At 45.6% G+C, this 21,261-nt stretch overlaps 1 protein-coding gene across 1 annotated transcript; it reads left to right on the top strand.

The window, feature by feature from the left end:
- Positions 1–18,024: 18,024 nt before the first annotated feature.
- LOC142743580 (uncharacterized) lies at positions 18,025–19,944 on the top strand. The gene is made up of 3 exons (XM_075854476.1): positions 18,025–18,499; positions 18,750–18,903; positions 19,027–19,944. Exons 1-3 carry the CDS (start codon positions 18,316–18,318, stop codon positions 19,763–19,765), a joined length of 1,077 nt encoding a protein of 358 aa, XP_075710591.1. The 5' UTR covers positions 18,025–18,315; the 3' UTR covers positions 19,766–19,944.
- The last annotated feature ends 1,317 nt before the right edge of the window (positions 19,945–21,261 follow it).

Below are 21,261 nucleotides of genomic sequence, written 5' to 3' on the forward strand. Positions count from 1 at the left end.
GTAGTGTTAGAAATGTTAAATAGGGAATCTGAACGTCAAAGCCTCTTCTGCATTGGATTCATGATTGCAGACATACAGCAAATAAAGCGAATTTAGAAAAGCACGCGTTTTTTACGAGTACATTACACTTCTGCAGTCTAAACAGTATTCAGGACTCTGGACCCTCAGCTTTCAGGATTGAAGAAGAGTTATAAAGCTATAATCCTCACATCCGTACAGTACATTAAAAATCTACGGCCGCTGGAGAATTCCACTGCGGACTGTCCGCAGTGGAATTCCACAGCAATTCCGCCTCGTCTGGCCATGCCCTAAAGCAGCATACACTTTTGTGCTTATCTTCTGTATCTTCTTCTATCTGTAAATATTAATATGAGTAATGTTATATTTTTAAACTACTCAGTATAAACTACTCATGGATTAATTTATACTTACAATAAGGGGGTATAGCTATAGTGGGTGCAGAGGTAGCAGTCACACCTGGACACTGGATCCTGGCTGAGACCAGACCAGATAATAAGACTCCAGTGATGGGGTGCAGTCCCACACAATCGATTTTGATGCAGAAATTTTCAGCACTGAACAATAAGTTCCATTTATCTGAATTGTTTCTGCAGCAAGAACGTGGATTTCTACGAGTTCCATTCACATGAATGGAACTGATTTTCAGCAACAAAATCTGCTGAGTGTGACTGCACCGTTACACATGATAAGTCCCTGGGATAGAGTATGAATTGGGGCTCAGGCATTCAATACATATTTCAGCAGCATTCTGCTGACAGACTCACAGGAGAATGGTAGTGGTTAGTGAACATGAATTTCTTATATGAATGATTGTGAATAAGTAGGGATCAATATTGTATACAATATTCCCTAATACCTATAGCTTCACTAAATTTGGACCATTTGAAAACCTGTATTAATATATAAAGGAATTGCGTATATAGCAATTCCATAAATTAAAAATCGCTATAGTTACCTCACAAATCTTTTAGCAGAATACAGGCTTCTAGTGCTAAAGTATATTATATGTTAATTAATAATAATAATAATAGCAGCATCAATAATAGTAATGTGTGTGTATATATATAATATATATATATATATTTAAGATTTCTTCTATAAAAAGAAACATTGTATAAACCAAGAATACAGAAAAATAATTGATTACAGAATATGGAAAATTACTGAATACTTAATGAAAGAGAATTTATTTATAAATTGTTTTTAAATTTTTGGGAAAAATGTCAAAATTCTGATTATTTGAAGTGAGCAGTACAAGAGTTGTGATATGGTTGCGATTGTTACATAGTAAAATGTCCCCTAAATAAAACAAATGTTTTCCTTTACATTTGTTTATTTTGTGCATTTATATATATTATGTCTATCGCGACACACAGGAGAAAGATTCTACAATTTTACTTGGATTTTCCCTTGCTGTTATTTATAAATGCAGTCTGTCTGATGCTTTATTCACTGCTGTTTACAGGCCGAGTGGACCAGGAAATGTAGCTGCAGTCATAATTGGATTTGATGGTATTTTCTCCTTGCTGTATATCCTCTGTCTTTGATGTCTGTGCCTGTGTGCTTCCAGTTCCTTCTCAGTGTGACGGTTCCGTTCCTTTGTCACCATGGCTCTTCTTCTGCTGCCCCCTTTCATGCTGCATCCAGGAGGAAGCAGGAGGCCTGGAAACTGCCCGAATTTTCAGGAGTTTTCCTCAAGTTCAGAGAGAACTGGCAACTGTGGCTTAAATGTAATCATGTTTTTTCCAGTGTTTATCTGACAGAAATCACACATCAGTGGTGAGAGATGAAAGGTTTCGATGTCACTAGAACTCACCAGGAGCTGTGAAGATTAGGATAATCAAACCGAATGTTGCTGAAACATTTGGAATTGGAAATAGTAAAATAGACCCTTTAATCTCTGATTTTACCATCAGACATGATGACCCCCAAGGCGCACACACGTTTTAGAAACTGACTCCCTTTTTTGTAGCCAAGTTCACAGCGCAAGAATGGAGAAGAATACAAAAGCTAAATCATTTCATGTTCCACCCATGAATTTATGAAAGTCACATATCTGTAAAACCGATACAGCAGCAGAAAACCTCCAGTGGAACAGTCATATCTCATATTAAAGGTCAAATCCTAGAATGATATGTACTAATGGAAATTGTATTAGCCAGTTCAAGTATTAGATAAGTAATTGCACTATTATCAGTTCCTTATACCTAATATAATGTTATGATCTGAATTCTCATCTCAAATCCCCCACCACTGTCCTACAGATACCACAAAATATAGACACTGGTTATAGGTTTTTGCATGCTGTAAAATGGAATTATCAGAATGTTTGTTACAATGTGTAATTGTGCCAGAGATGTGGCCATTGGGAATTGGATTTCTTCACACAGTTATTTTTGCCATTGCTGAAAGAGAATTGCTGAAAATGTATCTCTGAATCCCTATTTAAATTATATTGCGACTTCAATCCTTTGGAAGCAACATTACTGCTTCCTTAGATGTATAGTAATCTTTTCAGTAGCCAAATTTAGCAGCCATGGAGCCAGTGTCATGCATAGAGCAGAGAGGGCCTCTTACCAAAACCCATAATGGAGACCTATGCTGGTGCTACTTTTTGCCATCACACCACAACATTCAGGTTCAGGAAGACCTAAAGCTTTTTAGCCCCCCACGCCCTTCCCATTACATGTAGGAGTAGAGGTAAGAATTATGCTGTAGCTGTTTCCTCCTCACTTGCTAGTCTGAACAGGATCCCCTCTTCTCATAGCAACTATATGGTACGTATGTCAGTTAGAGATGGTAACTACCTTCTCAAATGACATATTATTATATATGGAAATAAACCACACAAGGTGTTTAACACCAATAGATATATAACTGAGACACTAGGGAAAGAGTGGGAAGTAGTATGTGCAGTAGCTAGCGGGGGTGGTGGCCCCGGGCTAACTGAGATGGCCGCCGCTCCTGCTGCCCCCGCCATGGCCACGCTACACAGGGCAGCCTACTGCCTGTCGGAGGGGGAGGCGCAACTGAAACCAGCCCCCTACTGCAATAATTGTAAATGCGTCTATAGGACACAGATACAATTACATGCATAAGCGCTGAATGGCCAGGCACGTTCTGTGCCTGACCAATCAGCACCTAACAATGACGCTGATTGGCAGGGAAGAATAACTTGCCCCGCCAATCAGCGCCTTTCAATGACGCTACGCTTCTGTTGTTGAAAGGCGCTAATTGGCACGGCAATTTATTCTGTCCTGCCAATCAGCGCCATTCAACGACGCAAGCGTCGTTCAGCCCCAGCGGACCTGCTCAGAAGAGAGCAGGCCTGCATTGACAGGATGGCGCGGGGACGGGATCAAGCTGAGTGTGTAAAGTTGTTTTTCTGCCATTATCTATGGGGGGAGCTATATGTGGGACACTATCTACAGGGGGGCTATATGTATGGCACGATCTACAGGGGGCTATATGTGGGGCACTATATACAGGGGGTTCTATATGTGGGGCACTATCTACAGGGGGGCTATATGTGGAGCGCTATCTACAGGGGGGCTATATGTAGAGCTCTATCTACAGGGGGCTGTATGTGGGTACTGTCTACAGGGGGATCTATGGGGGGCACTATCTACAGGGAGCACTGTGTGTGTGGGACACAGTGTATGGCGCTATTATATTCAGGGACACAGTGTATGGTGCTATTATAATCAGGGACACAGTGTAGGGTTTTATTATAATTAGGGACACAGTGTATGGTTCTATTATATTTAGAGACACAGTATATGATGCTATCATAATCAGGGACACAGTGTATGGTGCTTTCATTAAAAGGGATGCAGTGTATGGTGCTATTTCAATCAGGGACACAGTGTATGGTGCTATTATAATCGGGGACACATTGTATGGTGCTATTATAATTAGAGGTGCAGTGTATTGCGCTGTTATATTTAGGTGCATAGTGTGTTGCACCATGAGAATTATATCTTTGTTTATAGGTGCAGAAATGTTTGAAAAGTGAGAAGCTGAAGACATCTTAGTTGCAAACTTCAGAAATCGGCTGTGGCCCTGAGAAGTCATCATGGAGGTCTGGACCGGATGGAGAAGAAAAGAGAAAAACAAAAACTAGAATCTGAAAAGACGTCACCAGTAAGTCACTTAATTTAAATGTTTACTCTGCCTCTAATCAGTACTGTAGTCACTGTATGATCTGCAGTGAGATGATGGGTGGTATGTTTTTTTTTTTGTGAAACAGCAACTCCCAGCATATCCTTACCATTGTTCGGGTCATGCTGGGAGCAGTCGTTTTACGCCGTACAAACCTATATGGCAGGGGTAGCCTGGCTGGTATATACAGGGATGATGGGGTTTATACTGTATACATGGTTATACTGAATGATTGTTGTTATATACAGTGATTATGGTTGTTATATACAGGGATTATGGTTGTTATATACAGGGAGGATGGTTGTTATATACAGGGATGATGGGTAGTCCAGCCATCATCCCTGCATTAACCCCCATCATCCCTGTGTATACAAGTCACCATCCCCTTATATAACCCCCACCATCCCTGTATATAACCCCCATCATCCCTGTATATACCAGCCATCATACCTGTTTATAACCCCCATCTTGCCTGTATATACTAGCCAGGCTGGTATATACAGAGATGATAGGGGTTATATACAGGGATGATGGCTGGTATATACAGGGATGATGGCTGGTATATTAAGGGATGATGGGGGTTATTTACAGAGATGTTGGGTGTTATATACGGGGATGATGGTTGGTATATAATTAGAATGCACCTCTTCAGTTGTAAACAGGCGTTAGGGGGCCCACTGGGTTGGGGCCCACTCAGATATGTTTTGCCACCCCTGTGCTAAACCCCTAGCTACGCCTCTAAGTATGTGGTAGTATGCTTAGGTAAAAAATAATAACTTTTTTTTTTAGAAATAACGTTTATTAAGTGTATTAAAACTAAACAAAAGGTTTTAAAAAAAATTCCTACACACCAGAATGTCTCTGAACTAGTGTGAGTGACCCCCCCCCCCCCACTATCACACCCTCAGACTGGAAAAAATTGGCCAGTAATGGTGACTGTGTAACACTTTGATGAAATGAACTTGTATAAAGGCAGGGAAACAGGTAGGGAAACAGTGACCCAATCTTGTATGAATAGATTCAATAATTCGTTAGTGCCTGCAGCAATATATATATTATCATGCAGTAAAAAGTTGGTCCACTGGTAAATATTGCGCATTTAGATGTCAATCTATTACTTCATTGAGACAGACAGGATAGTCTGCAGTGGTGTCTCGTTGGGCCACTAGGAATACAGCCCTGGTGAGGTGGCAGTGCAGACGGTGTACGTGTGCCTGCCGGTGATCAGAGCTAGCCAGCCGCTCGTCTCACTGACAGCTTTCTCCGCTGCCTCGCTCAAACAGAGTAGCAGAACTTGTGGGCTATTGGTGTGTCTCGGGAACATAGAGTAACGTAGCCGGATGTGGCACTATATCACGCTCTGCTGGAAGCGACAGGGCTGAGCGTGAGCTATGTAGATATTGTAGTAGTTTGATTATGTTACTTTCCCTGGCTATTGTAACGTCTATGGCCGCGGCCCGTCGTTCTGACTTACCCTTTGACGGCCGCGGCCATGGGCATGTGAGTTCTCGGCGGCATCTACCTCCTGGGAGTCACTCCCTGCTTCTGAGACTGTCTCCCGTAGGGCGCGCACGCCCGCACGTGCATGGCCTTAAAGGGCCAGTGCGCGCACAATTGCAGGAGATCTGCAATCAGTCCAGAATGCTGCTGGACTATAAAAAGGGCCCTGCCCTCTTGACAATTGCCTGAGCGTTGTTGTATACCTAAAGTTTGTCTTGCAAATGGCCTCCTAGTGTTTAACAGTTCCCAGTGTTACCCATTCCTGCTGCCTATACCCTGTATCCTGTGCTACCGTGCCTCTGTGCCATCTAGAGTTAAAGTCGAGCTGTGTCTTCCGCTGCATCTTCTGTGTTAAACCCACTGTGTCTGCCTGCTGCCAGAGCCTCATCTTAAGCCTGAATCAACGCTACTGTCTACATTGCCACAGGTACACTTCCTGGACTAAAGACATAGCATTGTACCTGGTTGGCCAGCTGCCTATCGCTACAGGCCCAATGGGTCCACACCCCGCAGCGTGACAGCTATACATTGGAAGAGATTAGTACTAAACACCCGAAGCACGTTTCTCAGGCATTTTCGGCTTCTTCTAGGGAGGTCACAGTCTTATTGGTCATATTTCCTGCTTTGTCCACCCCTATGTACACTCTCTGTGGCTCCTCTTGTTAGATTTTATAATGTAGTCTGTGCAGTGCCTGAACTTTGGCAACCTAGGATTGAAAAATGGGCTATTTTAAAACAAAACACAATCATGGTCTTATAGCAATAACTAGAAATAAACCTGATTATAACTTATGATGTATTTGTGTGTTTGTGTGATAAATGACTTTTTTGGGGTTATCCAAGGCTCTGCAACTTGTGTGAAGTACATACTCATAATAAAAAAATAAAAAAAATGTCTATACAGTGAAGGAAATAAGTATTTGATCCCTTGCTGATTTTGTAAGTTTGCCCACTGTCAAAGACATGAACAGTCTAGAATTTTTAGGCTAGGTTAATTTTACTAGTGAGAGATAGATTATATAAAAAAAAAAAAGAAAATCACTTAGTAAAAATTAGATATATTTATTTGCATTGTGCACAGAGAAATAAGTATTTGATCCCCTACCAACCATTAAGAGTTCAGCCTCCTCCAGACCAGTTACACGCTCCAAATCAACTTGGTGCCTGCATTAAAGACAGCTGTCTTATATGGTCACCTGTATAAAAGACTCCTGTCCACAGACTCAATTAATCAGTCTGACTCTAACCTCTACAACATGGGCAAGACCAAAGAGCTTTCTAAGGATGTCAGGGACAAGATCATAGACCTGCAGAAGGCTGGAATGGGCTACAAAACCATAAGTAAGACGCTGGGTGACAAGGAGACAACTGTTGGTGCAATAGTAAGAAAATGGAAGACATACAAAATGACTGTCAATCGACATCGATCTGGGGCTCCATGCAAAATCTCACCTCGTGGGGTATCCTTGATCCTGAGGAAGGTGAGAGCTCAGCCGAAAACTACACTGGGGGAACTTGTTAATGATCTCAAGGCAGCTGGGACCACAGTCACCAAGAAAACCATTGGTAACACATTACGCCGTAATGGATTAAAATCCTGCAGTGCCCGCAAGGTCCCCCTGCTCAAGAAGGCACATGTACAGGCCCGTCTGAAGTTTGCAAATGAACATCTGGATGATTCTGAGAGTGATTGGGAGAAGGTGCTGTGGTCAGATGAGACTAAAATTAAGCTCTTTGGCATTAACTCAACTCGCCGTGTTTGGAGGAAGAGAAATGCTGCCTATGACCCAAAGAACACCGTCCCCACTGTCAAGCATGGAGGTGGAAACATAATGTTTTGGGGGTGTTTCTCTGCTAAGGGCACAGGACTACTTCACCGCATCAATGGGAGAATGGATGGAGCCATGTACCGTCAAATCCTGAGTGACAACCTCCTTCCCTCCACCAGGACATTAAAAATGGCTCGTGGCTGGGTCTTCCAGCACGACAATGACCCGAAACATACAGCCAAGGCAACAAAGGAGTGGCTCAAAAAGAAGCACATTAAGGTCATGGAGTGGCCTAGCCAGTCTCCAGACCTTAATCCCATCGAAAACTTATGGAGGGAGCTGAAGATCCGAGTTGCCAAGTGACAGCCTCGAAATCTTAATGATTTACAGATGATCTGCAAAGAGGAGTGGGCCAAAATTCCATCTAACATGTGTGCAAACCTCATCATCAACTACACAAAACGTCTGACTGCTGTGCTTGCCAACAAGGGTTTTGCCACCAAGTATTAAGTCTTGTTTGCCAAAGGGATCAAATACTTATTTCTCTGTGCACAATGCAAATAAATATATATAATTTTGACAATGTGATTTTCTTTTTTTTTTTAAATATAATCTAGCTCTCATTGGTAAAATTAACCTAGCCTAAGAAATTCTAGACTGTTCATGTCTTTGACAGTGGGCAAACTTAAAAAATCAGCAAGGGATCAAATACTTATTTCCTTCACTGTATGACATATTATGGCATATTAACATGTTCCAGTTTTCAAGTATTTTAAAAGAGCCTGTGTCTGATCATAGGCTGCATGGAAACCACACAGAGTTTGGTTCCTTTGCCTTATTATTGACATACTCCTGCTTAGAATGGGAGACATATTAATAACATATCGTACGTACTGTATATTAGCTAATTGCAGTATAAGAATGTCCCTAATATGTAAGTATACATTTTAAACTTTAACAAAGGTGAATGTGCACTTTAAGAGGGTTGTCCGGTTTAGAAAACCCATTTTTATATAGCTATTAGTCAGGGGTGTGCACAGCCGACTGCGTTATTGATTCCGTCAAAACGACGGAACCCTTGCACAACTGATACAAACGGAAACCATTGGCACCGGATACATCACCATTGAAATCTATGGTTTCCGTTTGTGTCAGTCAGGGCTCTATTCTGACTGAAAACCTCCGACGGAATGTCAGAATAGAGCCCTAACGGATATGTGAACGAAGCCTTAAAAACAGAAGATCAAAAGCATCAGTTTTACTAGACCGTTACTATTACCATTAGAAACTGATCAACTTTCAGCTTTTCATGGCCATTTTGCATCAGTGTGTCTCCAAATTTTCATCCTAATTTTCAGTCTGTCTGTCCATTTTTAATAGCCGTTTGTCATCCATTTGCCATACGTTTCATATGGCCGTTAAAAAGAAGAAGGATGGATTTCATTTGTCAAGTTTTTTTTTGTCCCAACCCCCTAAAAACACCACAGTGCCCAAGTAGATAGTGCTGCAATGTCCCTGTAGATGATGCAGTGCCCACTGTAGATAATGCCCACATTGAGCCAATGCCCACATAGTACCACAGTGCCCACATAGTGCCATAGTGCCCACCGTAGGTAGTGCCACAGTGCCCACATATAACATGCCAGTGCCCACATAGTGTGACACTGCCCACTATGGATAGTGCCACAGTACCCACATAGTACCACAGTGCCCACATATAAAGTGACATAGTGCCCACATATAAAGTGCCAGTGCCTACACAATGCCAAAGTGCCCATTTTAGATAGTGCCACAGAGCCCACATATTGCCACAGTGCCCATGTAGATAGTGCCACAGTGTCCCCTGTAGATAGTGCCACAGTGCCCATGTAGATAGCGCCACAGTGTCCCCTGTAGATAGTGCCACACACCCCATATAGAACCCCCTGTAGATAGCTCCCCCCTGTAGATAGTGCGCCCCCTGTAGATAGTGCGCCCCCTGTAGATAGCACTCCCCTTGTAGATACCACCCCCCCTAGTAGATACCCCCCCCCCATTCCGTGTAGATAGCGGAACTGTAGCTCACTGTAGGAGCGGAATCCCTCTGGCCGGGGATTCCGCTCATAGACGGAGCCCCTGACGTCTCTGTCGATATATGGACAGTGACGTCAGGAGAGTGGATTCCCCTACCAGGCCGAGATGGGCATTCCTCTCCAGGAGTAACCCCTTGACGTCACTGTCCATATATGGATAGTGACGCAGGGGGCTTCTCCAGGAGCGGAATCCCCTGCCAGAGCGGGGTCTGGCCACCAGGGATTCCGCTCCTACAGGGAGTTACAGTGGCGCTATCTACGAGGGATGGGGGGATTTGCTATCTTCAGGCAGGGGGGTGCTATCTACATGGAGGGGTACTATCTACAAGACTGGAGTCCCCGGCCAGAGATTTTGTGATGCTCTGGCTGGGGATTCCATTGTTGAAAGTCCTGACTTCACTGTCCTTATCTGGACAGTAATGTCAAGGACTTCCCCGGGCTCAGCGCTCAAAGTAACGCTGTGTGCGGGTTGTCCATGGCAAGGATCAGTTTTTACCGGCCGTTACAAGGATTGTTTCCTGAAAACTGTCCGGTAAAAACTGATCCATATGGGAGCCGTCTCGCCGTGAAAACGGCCAATACAGCCAATAATCTCGGGACATTAACAAAACGGCCATGTGAGTACACCCATAGAACATCATCCTTCTGAAAATGGCCGTGTGACGGCCGTTTTTCACTGTTGTGTGAATGTAGCCTAAGGCCGTGTTCACACTGAGTTTTTTGCAGGCGGAAAAATCTGCCTCAAAATTCCTTCAGGAATTTTCAGGCAGATTTTGACCTGCCGTCAGAACATTTGCTGCGTTTTTCACAGCATTTTTCGCCCACAGCCATTGAGTGCCGCATGCAAAAATCGCCAGGAAAACCGACAAAATCTGCCTCCCATTGATGTCAATGGGAGGTCAGAGACGGAAAAGCCTGAAGAAAGGGCATGTCGCTTCTGAAATCAATGGGAGCCAAATTTGGGTGTTTTTCAGCGCTGTTTCCAAGGCAGTTTCCGTGTAAAAAACAGCACCAAAATACTCAGTGTGAACTGGCCCTAAGGCCTCATGCACACTTCAGTGAAATGCTTCAGTGATATATTTGTTTTTTTAACGGATAGCACACTGACCCATTCGTTTCTATGGGACCATGCACACTTCCGTTTTTTGTAACGGAACCGTGTGGCCGTTCTGACAAAACTAGAACAGGTCCTATTCCTGTCCGTTTTTGACAAGACAGTATTGGCCATTCCAATAATTTGGTCCGTTGAAACAACGGACTGTACACGGAAGCCATCCTTGTGTTTCACGAATCCGTCAATATACGACGTACGACGGGCAACGGATGTGTGCATGAGGCCTTGCAAAGTCTGCTACCAGTGCCATTTTCTAATTAAAGGGTATTTCCCATGAGGGACATTTATGACATATCCACAGGATATGTCATAAATGTCAGATAGATGCTGGTCAGTAAGTGGCTGTGAGGCAGGGTGAGCACAAAAAGCTAGAACGAGGTTTAGGTGGTTCCGTTCTAGAGATAGGTGCAGGTCCCAGAGGTGGGACCCGCATCTATCTGACATTTATGAGATGTTATAAATGTCTCTGATGGGAAAACCCCGTTAAATAGGTATTCCAGTTTCAGCATATAAGGCTCTGTTCACATTAGCGTTGTAAGCAGTGGCGGATTATCATTCGGGCGGTTCGGGCGGCCGCCCGGGGCCCAAGGATCCCGGGGGGCCCATGGCCGGATGAACCGCACATGATCGCACGGGTCCCCTCATGCCCGGTGGTGTCGCTAGCATCGGAGGGGGCCCCGGTGCTAGCGGCAGCCACATTAATTTGTATCTGAGTCCTCAGAAATTAGATACAAATGAATACTATAGGCTGCAGCCAGTCACGTTCGGCTTGCAGCCTATAAGGTGCTGGGAAGACTCCCTGCGAAGGCCGGCATGATGTGGTACTGCATCACACCGGTCTACGCATGTGACTATTCCGGAGTATTCACACGCGTCCACCTGGAGCGGCCATCACGGGGTAAGGTAAGTAAACTGTATATATTTTTTTAGGTGGTGACTATCGCTGTGTATATATTCAAGGAGGGGGAGCTTGCTCCGTTACACTATATACAAGGGGGAGTGCTGGGTGGCCCTATATACAAGGGGGAGGGTAGCGATGTGTGGGCCTGTATACAAAGGCGGGGAGTGCTCTGTGTCACTATATACAAGGGGGGGTGCTATGTGGCCCTATATGCAAGTGGGAGCACTGTGTGGCCCTATATACAAAGGGGGATCGCTGTGTGACACTATATACAAAGGGGGGAGCGCTGTGTAACACTATATATAGGGGGGAGCGCTGTGTGAGACTATGTACAAAGTGGAAGGGCTGTGTAGCACTATATACAAGGGGGGACTGTGTAGTGCTATCCACAGCGGTATGTGTGTGGCGCTCTTTATAGGGGGGGCTTTTTGGTGCTATTTACAAGAGAGGGAGGACTGTGTGGCGCTCTCTACAGTGGGGCTGTATGGCACTATCTATAGGGGGCTGTGTGTAACGCTCTTTACGGGGGATGTGTGATATCTACAGGGGGCTGTGTGTGGCACTATCTAGGGGGGGTGTAATATCTACAGGGGCTGTGTGTGGCACTATGTACAGGGGGCTGTGTGTGGCACTATGTACAGGGGGCTGTGTGTATGTGGTGTTTTATAGTGTGTGGTATTATTGCATTCAGGCGCGCAGTGTTTGTTGCTATTATATTTAGGGGCACAGTATGTGGCACCATGATAACTTTATTTTCGTTTATAGGTCTGGAAATGTTGGAAAAGTGAGGAGCCGAAGAAATCTGAGTAGCAAATTCTGCAGAAATGAGTCATGGCCTGGAGAAGTCGTCATGAGCTCTGGACCGGATGGAGAAGAAAAGAGGAAATAAACTATTAGAATCTGAGACGTCGTCACCTGTGAGTCACTAGATTTATAGAGAATCTGTCACCTCTCCTGATATGTTTATTATTGGAAATCCTTGTATTTCACAAAAAGTCTTTCTGCAGTCCAGGACTGATAGACAATTCCCCTTGTCAGGAGGACGTGTCCCTGCACAGTGTGATACTGTCAGTATTTAGGGACAAAGCCCTGTGACAAGGGGAATCGTAACACCCATTTGTTAATGCTTGCCCAAAAAGGTAGTGTTAAAAATAGTTACGGCACGGCAGGGCGGCGGTGCGGAAGGGGGGGCGGTGCGGAAGGGGGGCCCAATTTTGGGTAACAGCCCAGGGCCCATGGTCTACTTAATCCGCCACTGGTTGTGAGCCTCCGGCAGGGATTCCATATCTTTTGTTGGCAAGAGAAGCACAGTGCTATTCTTGCCGTCAAAATGATTATAACCTCAACAGAACTCCAACAGGCCCTATTATAATTCAATGGGGTCTGTAGATCACCTTCTGGAACCCCAAATATCCTGGATATAAATAAAGAGGAAAACAAAATACAACTAATGTAAGTTCTCAATCATATTGTTCTAAGCAACAAAAAATAGCAGATAAAGTTTAGGGAAGGACAAAAAGTCACAAGGATATATAACAACATGTTTGTAGGGCAAGTCAATATTTTGGCAAAAGCTACCAGCAGAATGGCTGCAGTTGGCCTGCACCCAATGTTGTGACCTCATCAACATGCAATTTGCGCATTGTCTGTCATTTTTTAATGTGATGTATGGAGTTGTCAATCAAAAAGTTGTATGATCTGTCTAAAATCGGCAGCAATGTACATGCATTATACTTATTATTTTCAATATCTTTCTAGGTCTAGCCCCTTTACCAAAACAGTCTGCACTCGTCAAATCAGGGCAAAACTTTTTGTCTATGAGCAGCTTCAGTTACATAGACTTCATCAAAAATACTTATATTCATGTTTATTTTATGTTCGTTTTATTTTAGATGGCTGTACAAGGAAATTGGGATTTAATGCTTGAAATAAGTGTATCCAATGATTCTGGAGTAAAGCTGGCCATACACATAAGATAAAAATTGGCAGACAACCTACTGTGTATCTACAAGGGGGGGGGTGTATGGCACTATCTACATGGGAGAGGTGGGGCCACTACAGGGGGCACTGTATTGCACTATCTACAAGGGTGAGGTGGGGGCACTATCTACAAGGGTCGCCTGTATAGAACAATCTACAAGGAGGAGGTGGGGGCGCTATCTACAAGGGGGAGGTGGGGGGCGCCATCTACAAGAACTGGCTGTATGACACTATCTACAAGGGGGAGGTGGGCCACTATCAACAGGTGCAGCTGTATGGCTCTATCTACAAGGGGGGTGGGGGCACTATCTACAGGGGGATTGTATGGAACTATCTACAAGGGGGCACTATCTGCAGGGGCTTTATGGCACTATCTACAAGGGGGAGATGGGGGCACTATCTACAAGAGAAGGTTGTATGGCACTGTCTGCAAGGGGGAGGGGGCATTATCTACAAGGTGGAAGGGTGGCACTATCTTCAAGGGGGGTTTGACACTATCTACAGGGGGACTATATAGTACTGTCTACAGGGGGGGCTGTATGGCACAATCTACATGGGGGGGGCTATATGGCACTATCTACAGGGGGATGTATGGCACAATCTACAGGGGGTACTATCTACAAGGGGGACTGTGTGTGGCAGCCAAGGGAGGGGGGCCCAGTCAAAAGTTTGCTATGGGGCCCAGTCTTTCCTAGTTACAAGGCAATAGTGCTAACCACTGAGCTACCGTCAATGGGTGAGATGGACCGCAAACAAGAACAAGAATAGAACATGTTATATAAATTTGCGGAACGGACTCACGGATCCGCAAATAAACGGATGTGTGCTTGACCCCATACTCACATGCGTGAGTTTTCATGCAGCGAGTGTCTGTTGCGTGAAACTTACTGCATGTCCTATATTGGTGCGTTTTCACTCACCTAGCCGCCCATTGAAGTCACATCCATGTATTGTCCGTGTTTTACGCATCAATTCCATTTTTTTAAAAAAAGTGCTTGCAAGTGCGTGAAAAACACATGGCAAACGCAAAGCACCCTGATGCAAAACGCAACGCACACAGACAGATTTACGGACATTTTTTTACACACGTAGATCTATCGCGCTTTTCACGCGTGTCGTACGCACCTATAATAGTCTATGGGGCTGTTTAGACGATGCGTGAATTTTACGCTGCGTGAGTGCGTTGCGTAAAACTCACGACATGTTCTATATTCTTGCGTTTTTCACGCAACACGCACCCATTGACTTCAATGGGTGCGTGAAAACAACGCATGCCACACTGACGGTCCTGCGTTGCATGCGCGAAAATCACGCAAGAGCTGTCAAAAGGATGAATGTAAACAGAAAAGCACCACGTGCTTTTCCGGTTACAAACATCCAAACGGAGTGTCAAATTAGAGATGAGCGCACCGAACTTCACCGGGTTCGGCCGAACTCGTTTTAACCGAACCCGGCAAAAAATGTTCGGGTACGCGACGTCAGGAGACAGTCACTGCCCACGGTGCTGAAAGACTTAAACTGTTTCAGCACCATGGACAGTGACTTTCGAACACAATATACATATACGTGTAAAAAAAAACAGAAGTTCTGACTTACCGATAAGTCCCGGCTCCTTCCTCCAGTCCGACCTCCCGGGATGACAATTCAGGCCAAGTGACAGCTGCAGCCAATCACAGGCCAAGCACAGGCTGCAGCCAATCACAGGCTGCAGCGGTCTCATGGCCTGCCGCGTCATCCTGGGAGGTGGGGCCGGATGACAAGAGAGGGACGCGTCACCAAGGCAACGGCCGGGAGACCGGACTGGAGGAAGCAGGCAGTTCATGGTAAGTGTGAACGTCTTTTTTTATTCACAGGTTGGTGTATATTGTGATCGGCATTCACTGTCGAGGGTGCTGAAAGAGTTACTGCCGATCAGTTAGCTCTTTCAGCACCTTGGACAGTGACGGGCGTCGACTACCTCATCTCTATGATGGCGGCTGCGCGAAAATCACGCAGCCGCGCATCATACACGGATGACACACGGAGCTGTCAATTGCCTTTTGCGCACGCAAAACGCAGCGTTTTTTTGTGCGCGCAAAACGCACACGCTCGTGTAAATGAGGCCTTAAAGCATCTTTTGTGTAAGTTCTTTATAGTATTGAAAGCCACACTGCAGAGCTGATTCATCATAGGAAGGCTACAACTCTACAGGCTTTGTTTATATTCCTAGGAAATATTAACTACACTTGCAAACAAACAACCATGTAAAAAATGTATGACAGAGAGTGTCAGCAAGTAAAAAGATATAGCAGAGCTTAATTTCTCTAATGGACATGATGCAAATGTTTACACAAGGAAGGATTACAGGGTTAAATCACCCTCCCTTGTTCGTACCCATATCATGACAGCTGTTAGTGTTGCACTGCTCCCCGGATTGCTGTCTATTAAAGGGGTTGTCTTGTTTCAGCAATTTAATGTTATTTTTTGTATAATTAAAAACTATACAATTTTCCAACATACTTTTGGTATTAATTCCTCACGTTTTTCCAAGATCTCTGCATGTTGTTTTTTTTGTAGGAGCATTCATGGTTTACTTCCAGAGGATAAAATTCTGTCCATGGTCATGTGATGGTCACACAGGTGCTGGGATCATTAGTAGACACTTCTTTGATACACATACTGTATCTGTAATGAGCCGTGCACCTGGGAAATTCGAGTCAAAACTGAAGACAGTGAAGACCATGACCAAGGTGGTCACCATTTATGTTATAGAAGTAGCGGTAGTGCAAAGCTCTTAAAGTTTCAAACTGGCAAAAGTTTTCTTTAACTCGGTGGGTTCTAATATTGCACAAAAGAAACAGGTAAATGACAATGTCAGCTCTGCTACATCTGTCATTTCAACTAACTTGTTATGTGCTTCAAAGAGCTTTATTCGCACACAAGTAAGGGTATGTTCACACGGCCTATTTACGGACGTAATTCGGGCGTTTTTGCCCCGAATTACGTCTGAAAATAGCGCCTCAATAGCGCTGACAAACATCTGCCCATTGAAAGCAATGGGCAGACGTTTGTCTGTTCACACGAGGCGTATATTTACGCGCCGCTGTCAAATGACGGCGCGTAAATAGACGCCCGCGTAGAAGAAGTGACCTGTCACTTCTTTGGCCGTAATTGGAGCCGCTATTCATTGACTCCAATGAATAGCAGCGTTAATTACGGCCGTAATTGACGCGGCGTTCAAGCGCCTGCACATGCCGGTACGGCTGAAATTACGGGGATGTTTTCAGGCTGAAACATCCCCGTAATTTCAGCCGTTACGGACCCCCGCCGTGTGAACATACCCTAACAGTGACAGGTTATTTTTAAGGCTGGGTTCACACGACCTATTTTCAGACGTAAACGAGGCGTATTATGCCTTGTTTTACGTCTGAAAATACGGCTACAATACGTCGGCAAACATCTGCCCATTCATTTGAATGGGTTTGCCGACGTACTGTGCAGATGACCTGTCATTTACGCGTCGTCGTTTGACAGCTGTCAAACGACGACGCGTAAAATGACTGCATCGGCAAAGAAGTGCAGGGCACTTCTTTGCAACGTAATTTGAGCCGTTCTTCATTGAAGTCAATGAAGAGCAGCTCAAGATTTACGAGCGTCAAAGACGCCTCGCAAAATGCGAGGAGGAGCTTTTACGTCTGAAACGAGGCAGCTGTTTTCTCCTGAAAACAGTCTGTCTTTTCAGACGTAAAAGCCACTTCTCGTGTGCACATACCCCTACACCCCTTAGCATGGTTTAAAATGTTATTTTTAATAAGCTAAGGCATATTTTACATGATACAAAGACATGGTTCATACTCTCAGTATCATGAAGAATATTTAAGGAACTGTTTAAGAAGTCTATGAATATTCAATTAAGTATTTATGTTCCAAAATACACATTCTGTTTTACTTTCCTTCTCCACGTCAGTGAATGTGGCGCAAAGTTCAGGTCTACGAGCTTTGTTAACCACTTGTCCCCCCTAGTAGCAGAGAAGGTGGACTGCACAGTACAAGAGGCTGGTGAGGTAAAGGAGCCTGCATATGCAAACAGGTGCTGATCTTCCCTGAGGGAAGAATGGAACTGAGGCAAAGTGCCAGCAAACTGACAAGCTTGTCACTTGTGATCAAAGCAAGAACCAAGACCAGATAATCAACATGCCCACCATTTAAAAGCAACGAGTGATTTATCACTATGCTGTCAGTGTTAATAAATGCTGCCTTAAACGCTGGAAAACATTAGGCATCTACAGCATTTCACATATCTTACAAGGCATGTGTCTTTTTCAAATATTATATTCAATAGAACGAAGGACTAAAACATCTGCTCTTTGAGGTGCATGTATGTGACAACAACTCCCTGCGAGAGTATCTACAAAACTGCAAGTCAGGGGGGATTCAGACGAGCGCGATTTGCGCGCGTGCAGGCCGCGTATTTTCTGCGCATCACGCACAGCACTATAGAAGTCAATGAGGCAGTTCAAACGGTGCGTGATTCTTGCGCAGCGTTTGTTCGCTGCGTACTATACGCGACAGGTTCAAAAACTCTGCGTATTTCACGCATCACGCACCCATTGAAGTCAATGGGTGCGTGAAAATCACGCATGTCATACGCTGGCAGCAGCTGCGAACGCGCGTTTTTCACGCAGGACACGTTGTCTCAATGCAAATGAGTTTGAACTAACTAGTTGAAACCAGCAGAAAAGCAGGAAGTTGGTTAGACAGCAGGTTTTGCAAAAGAGGCCACACCGTTTGCAAAAGCACCACAAGCACTTTGCAGGCATGCCTCGGCAGATGGATGTTGGGAAGCTCATTCGGTTAGTTCAGGAGCGGCCGGAGGTCTGGAACACCCATGCGGAGTCGTACCATGACCGCACATTGAAGGAGGCAGCATGGGAGCAGATAGCAGAGGCGCTATTTGAGCAGGAGTGGGCCGACAGCCGCACCCGTGACCGGCTACAAATTGGTGAGTGGATATCTGTGTGTCGCCATTGATGTGTATAATGACATCCATATTGGATATTGCGTCCCTGCTGAATAATTGCCTGTCATTGCCAACGTTTCGGTTCAGTGCCATCTTTATATATAGTATCATCAACTTAGGCTTGTTCTTGTGTAGACGTGTGTTTAATAACACCAGTTTATACATGCACTGTCTGTGTGCGCACTCACATCTGCTGAGTTTAATCAATGATGTGTTCTTATTCATCATACAGTGGACGATGTAAAGAGACGGTGGCGCAGCTCGAGGGACCAGTTCCGTCGAGAACATGGATCCGGCGCCCGTAGTGGAGATGGTGGTCCCCAAAAACGGCGCTACATGTACTACGACCAGCTGTTGTTCCTGCGGGAAATAATGGACATGCGACCGTAAGTACTCGTTGTTGTCCCTTTGTGGCCACGTCACCCTCCAAACATGTTACATACCCCAAAACGCCTTGGTGTTTGCACATGACATTTGTTTCCTCAACTGACGTGTCCCCTATATTATAGAACTAGCGACACTCTGGATGCTTCAGAAGAGGAGGCACGGCCCCAGTGTAGCCAGGCGTCCGAAGCCGCTGCTCCCCTGGTCGCCCTCACCCCGGAGGCCACTAGAGAGGATCCTGGTCCAGTCGCCTCAGCGCCTGAAGCAGGACAACCGGACCAAGTGGCACCTAGACAAGCAGCACCCCGCCGCAGACGTCCTGGTAACCCACCCGCAGCTGCACAGGTGGACGCCCGTGTTCTGGAGTACCTGCGCCGTGCAGCCGATGAGGACCAGCACGATTTTTTTTGCCGGAGCATGGCACCTTTGATGCGGCGGGTACCAGAGGATAGGTTGGTGCGGCTGCAAATAAATATGCTGTCTTTAATCGACTGTGCGACACCCCCGCTAAGTCCAGGCCGGTGCTTTACTTCTCTGGAGCACTGGCGTAGTGTATATATGCCCTCAGCGCGTGCCCATGTGCCAAGGCCCTCCCAACCTGCCCCCGTCTTCTCGCAGATGGCGCAATACCCTCCTGCCCCAAGATACCTCTCCCCTGCCCCAATGCCTGGGCCAGTCCATCACTTTCCTCAATACTCCATACCTGGGCCAAGTTTACAGGCTCACATGCAGCCTCAGGGTTACCACCCGCAGTATCAACCCCAATATGCTGTGCAGGAACAGGCTCCTCAGGGCCGGGGACAGCAGAGTGGTGCGGAACGGTCGGGTTACAGCTCGCCGACCCATGCCTATCAGAATCTTTAGGGGCTCTTTTTTTCTACCGACACATGTTAGAAATCGATGACATGCTAGGAATTTGTTGTATATGCATCATGTTGGTGCACTTTTTTGTTCGGGTATGTTTTCCCGCCTCTGTATTTATTTGGCTGATATGGCGAGTATGTGCCACAAACATGACTACTACTAAAGTTCGATATTTTGAAGTTCTGTGTGGACAATCCTTTTGTTACCTTGCACACCTTTTCTACTGCCTCTACCGCTAGGAGGTGCTGTTGCCTTAGAGGTTGTGACGGTATTAGATTTCTCCACCACATCTTTGAGGTCTTCGTTGTTCGGAAGGGGTTTGGAATACCAGGAACTCAGCTGTAATTAGTATAGTTAGTGTTTGGCCAGAACTAACTTTACTCCCCCCGAAACGCTCACATACATATAGGCCAGGAAATACATAGTTTCCACAAGAGGATGTGATGTCCATGCATTCCTGCCGTCTAAAAAGGGTATTCCAAGCGCCTACCGAGCTTTAAGCTCGCAACCCACGTCAAGGGGCCTCAAGTTTTGCGAGTCCCTAACCCTCCCCCACACCCCCCCCACCAAAAAAGGCCTTGAGGGATAAACAGACGTTCTCTCAAATAAGATTAACTTCACCACAACTCAAATGGCAGCGTTCTGGCAGGTCACTTCTCAAGCCTGCCTGGCAAAATACTCGGCAAATTGGTGGCGCACTCGCTGCCCACATGTCGGTGGCCGGCCAGGCCGAGCAGCCTGGCTCAGGCTGGTGGTGGGTGCAGATGTTCCCATATATTCCACATCATGAGCGGCATCATTGATGCGGGTAAAGTTGTGCAGCACAACACAGGCTTTGATCACGCATGTGACATTTGACGGCGACAATTGCATTGATGTCATCAGGACCCTCCACTTGCTGGTCATGATGCCAAAGGCACATTCCACGACTTTCCGTGCTCTGCATAGTCGCTGATTGAAAATGCGCCTACGGTTATCCATGCCCCTCCGCGCAAATGGCCGCATTACGTGTTTGCTGAGGGCAAAACCTTCATCTGCAACCATAACATAAGGAAGGGGTGGCCCGCTGGTGCCAGGGAGGATGCTAGGCTCGGGGACATCAAGTTGGTTGGACATTAGACGCTGTGCCATTCTAGATGAGCGAAAAATGCGTGCATCCGCCGAGCTGCCATAGGACCCGATGTCCACGATGGTAAAGCAGAAATTACAGTCCGACAACGCAAGCAAAACTATTGAAAAATACTGCTTGTAATTGAAGTAGCGAGAGCCAGAGTGGGGCGGTTTCTGCACACGGATGTGCTTCCCATCGAGTGCACCAATACAGTTAGGAAATTGGGTGTCGCGTTCAAACTGCTGCGCTATGCGAAGCCAGTGTTGGGCCGTAGGCTGAGGGATCACGCTGCTCTTCAATCTCTGCCACAGGACCACACAGGTTGCTGGGACAATGCCGCAAATAGTGGAGACTCCAATTAGGAATTCAAAATGAAGGGCATGGT

This window comes from Rhinoderma darwinii, chromosome 1 (genome assembly GCF_050947455.1).
Source record: "Rhinoderma darwinii isolate aRhiDar2 chromosome 1, aRhiDar2.hap1, whole genome shotgun sequence".
NCBI classification, from domain to species: Eukaryota; Metazoa; Chordata; class Amphibia; order Anura; family Rhinodermatidae; genus Rhinoderma; species Rhinoderma darwinii.

Coding starts and splice junctions, on each gene's coding strand:
- LOC142743580 (XM_075854476.1), top strand. CDS start 18,316: ATGCCTCGGCAGATGGATGTTGGGAAGCTCATTCGGTTAGTTCAGGAG. Junction 18,500..18,749: donor CCGTGACCGGCTACAAATTG/GTGAGTGGATAT, acceptor TTCATCATACAG/TGGACGATGTAAAGAGACGG. Junction 18,904..19,026: donor GAAATAATGGACATGCGACC/GTAAGTACTCGT, acceptor CCTATATTATAG/AACTAGCGACACTCTGGATG.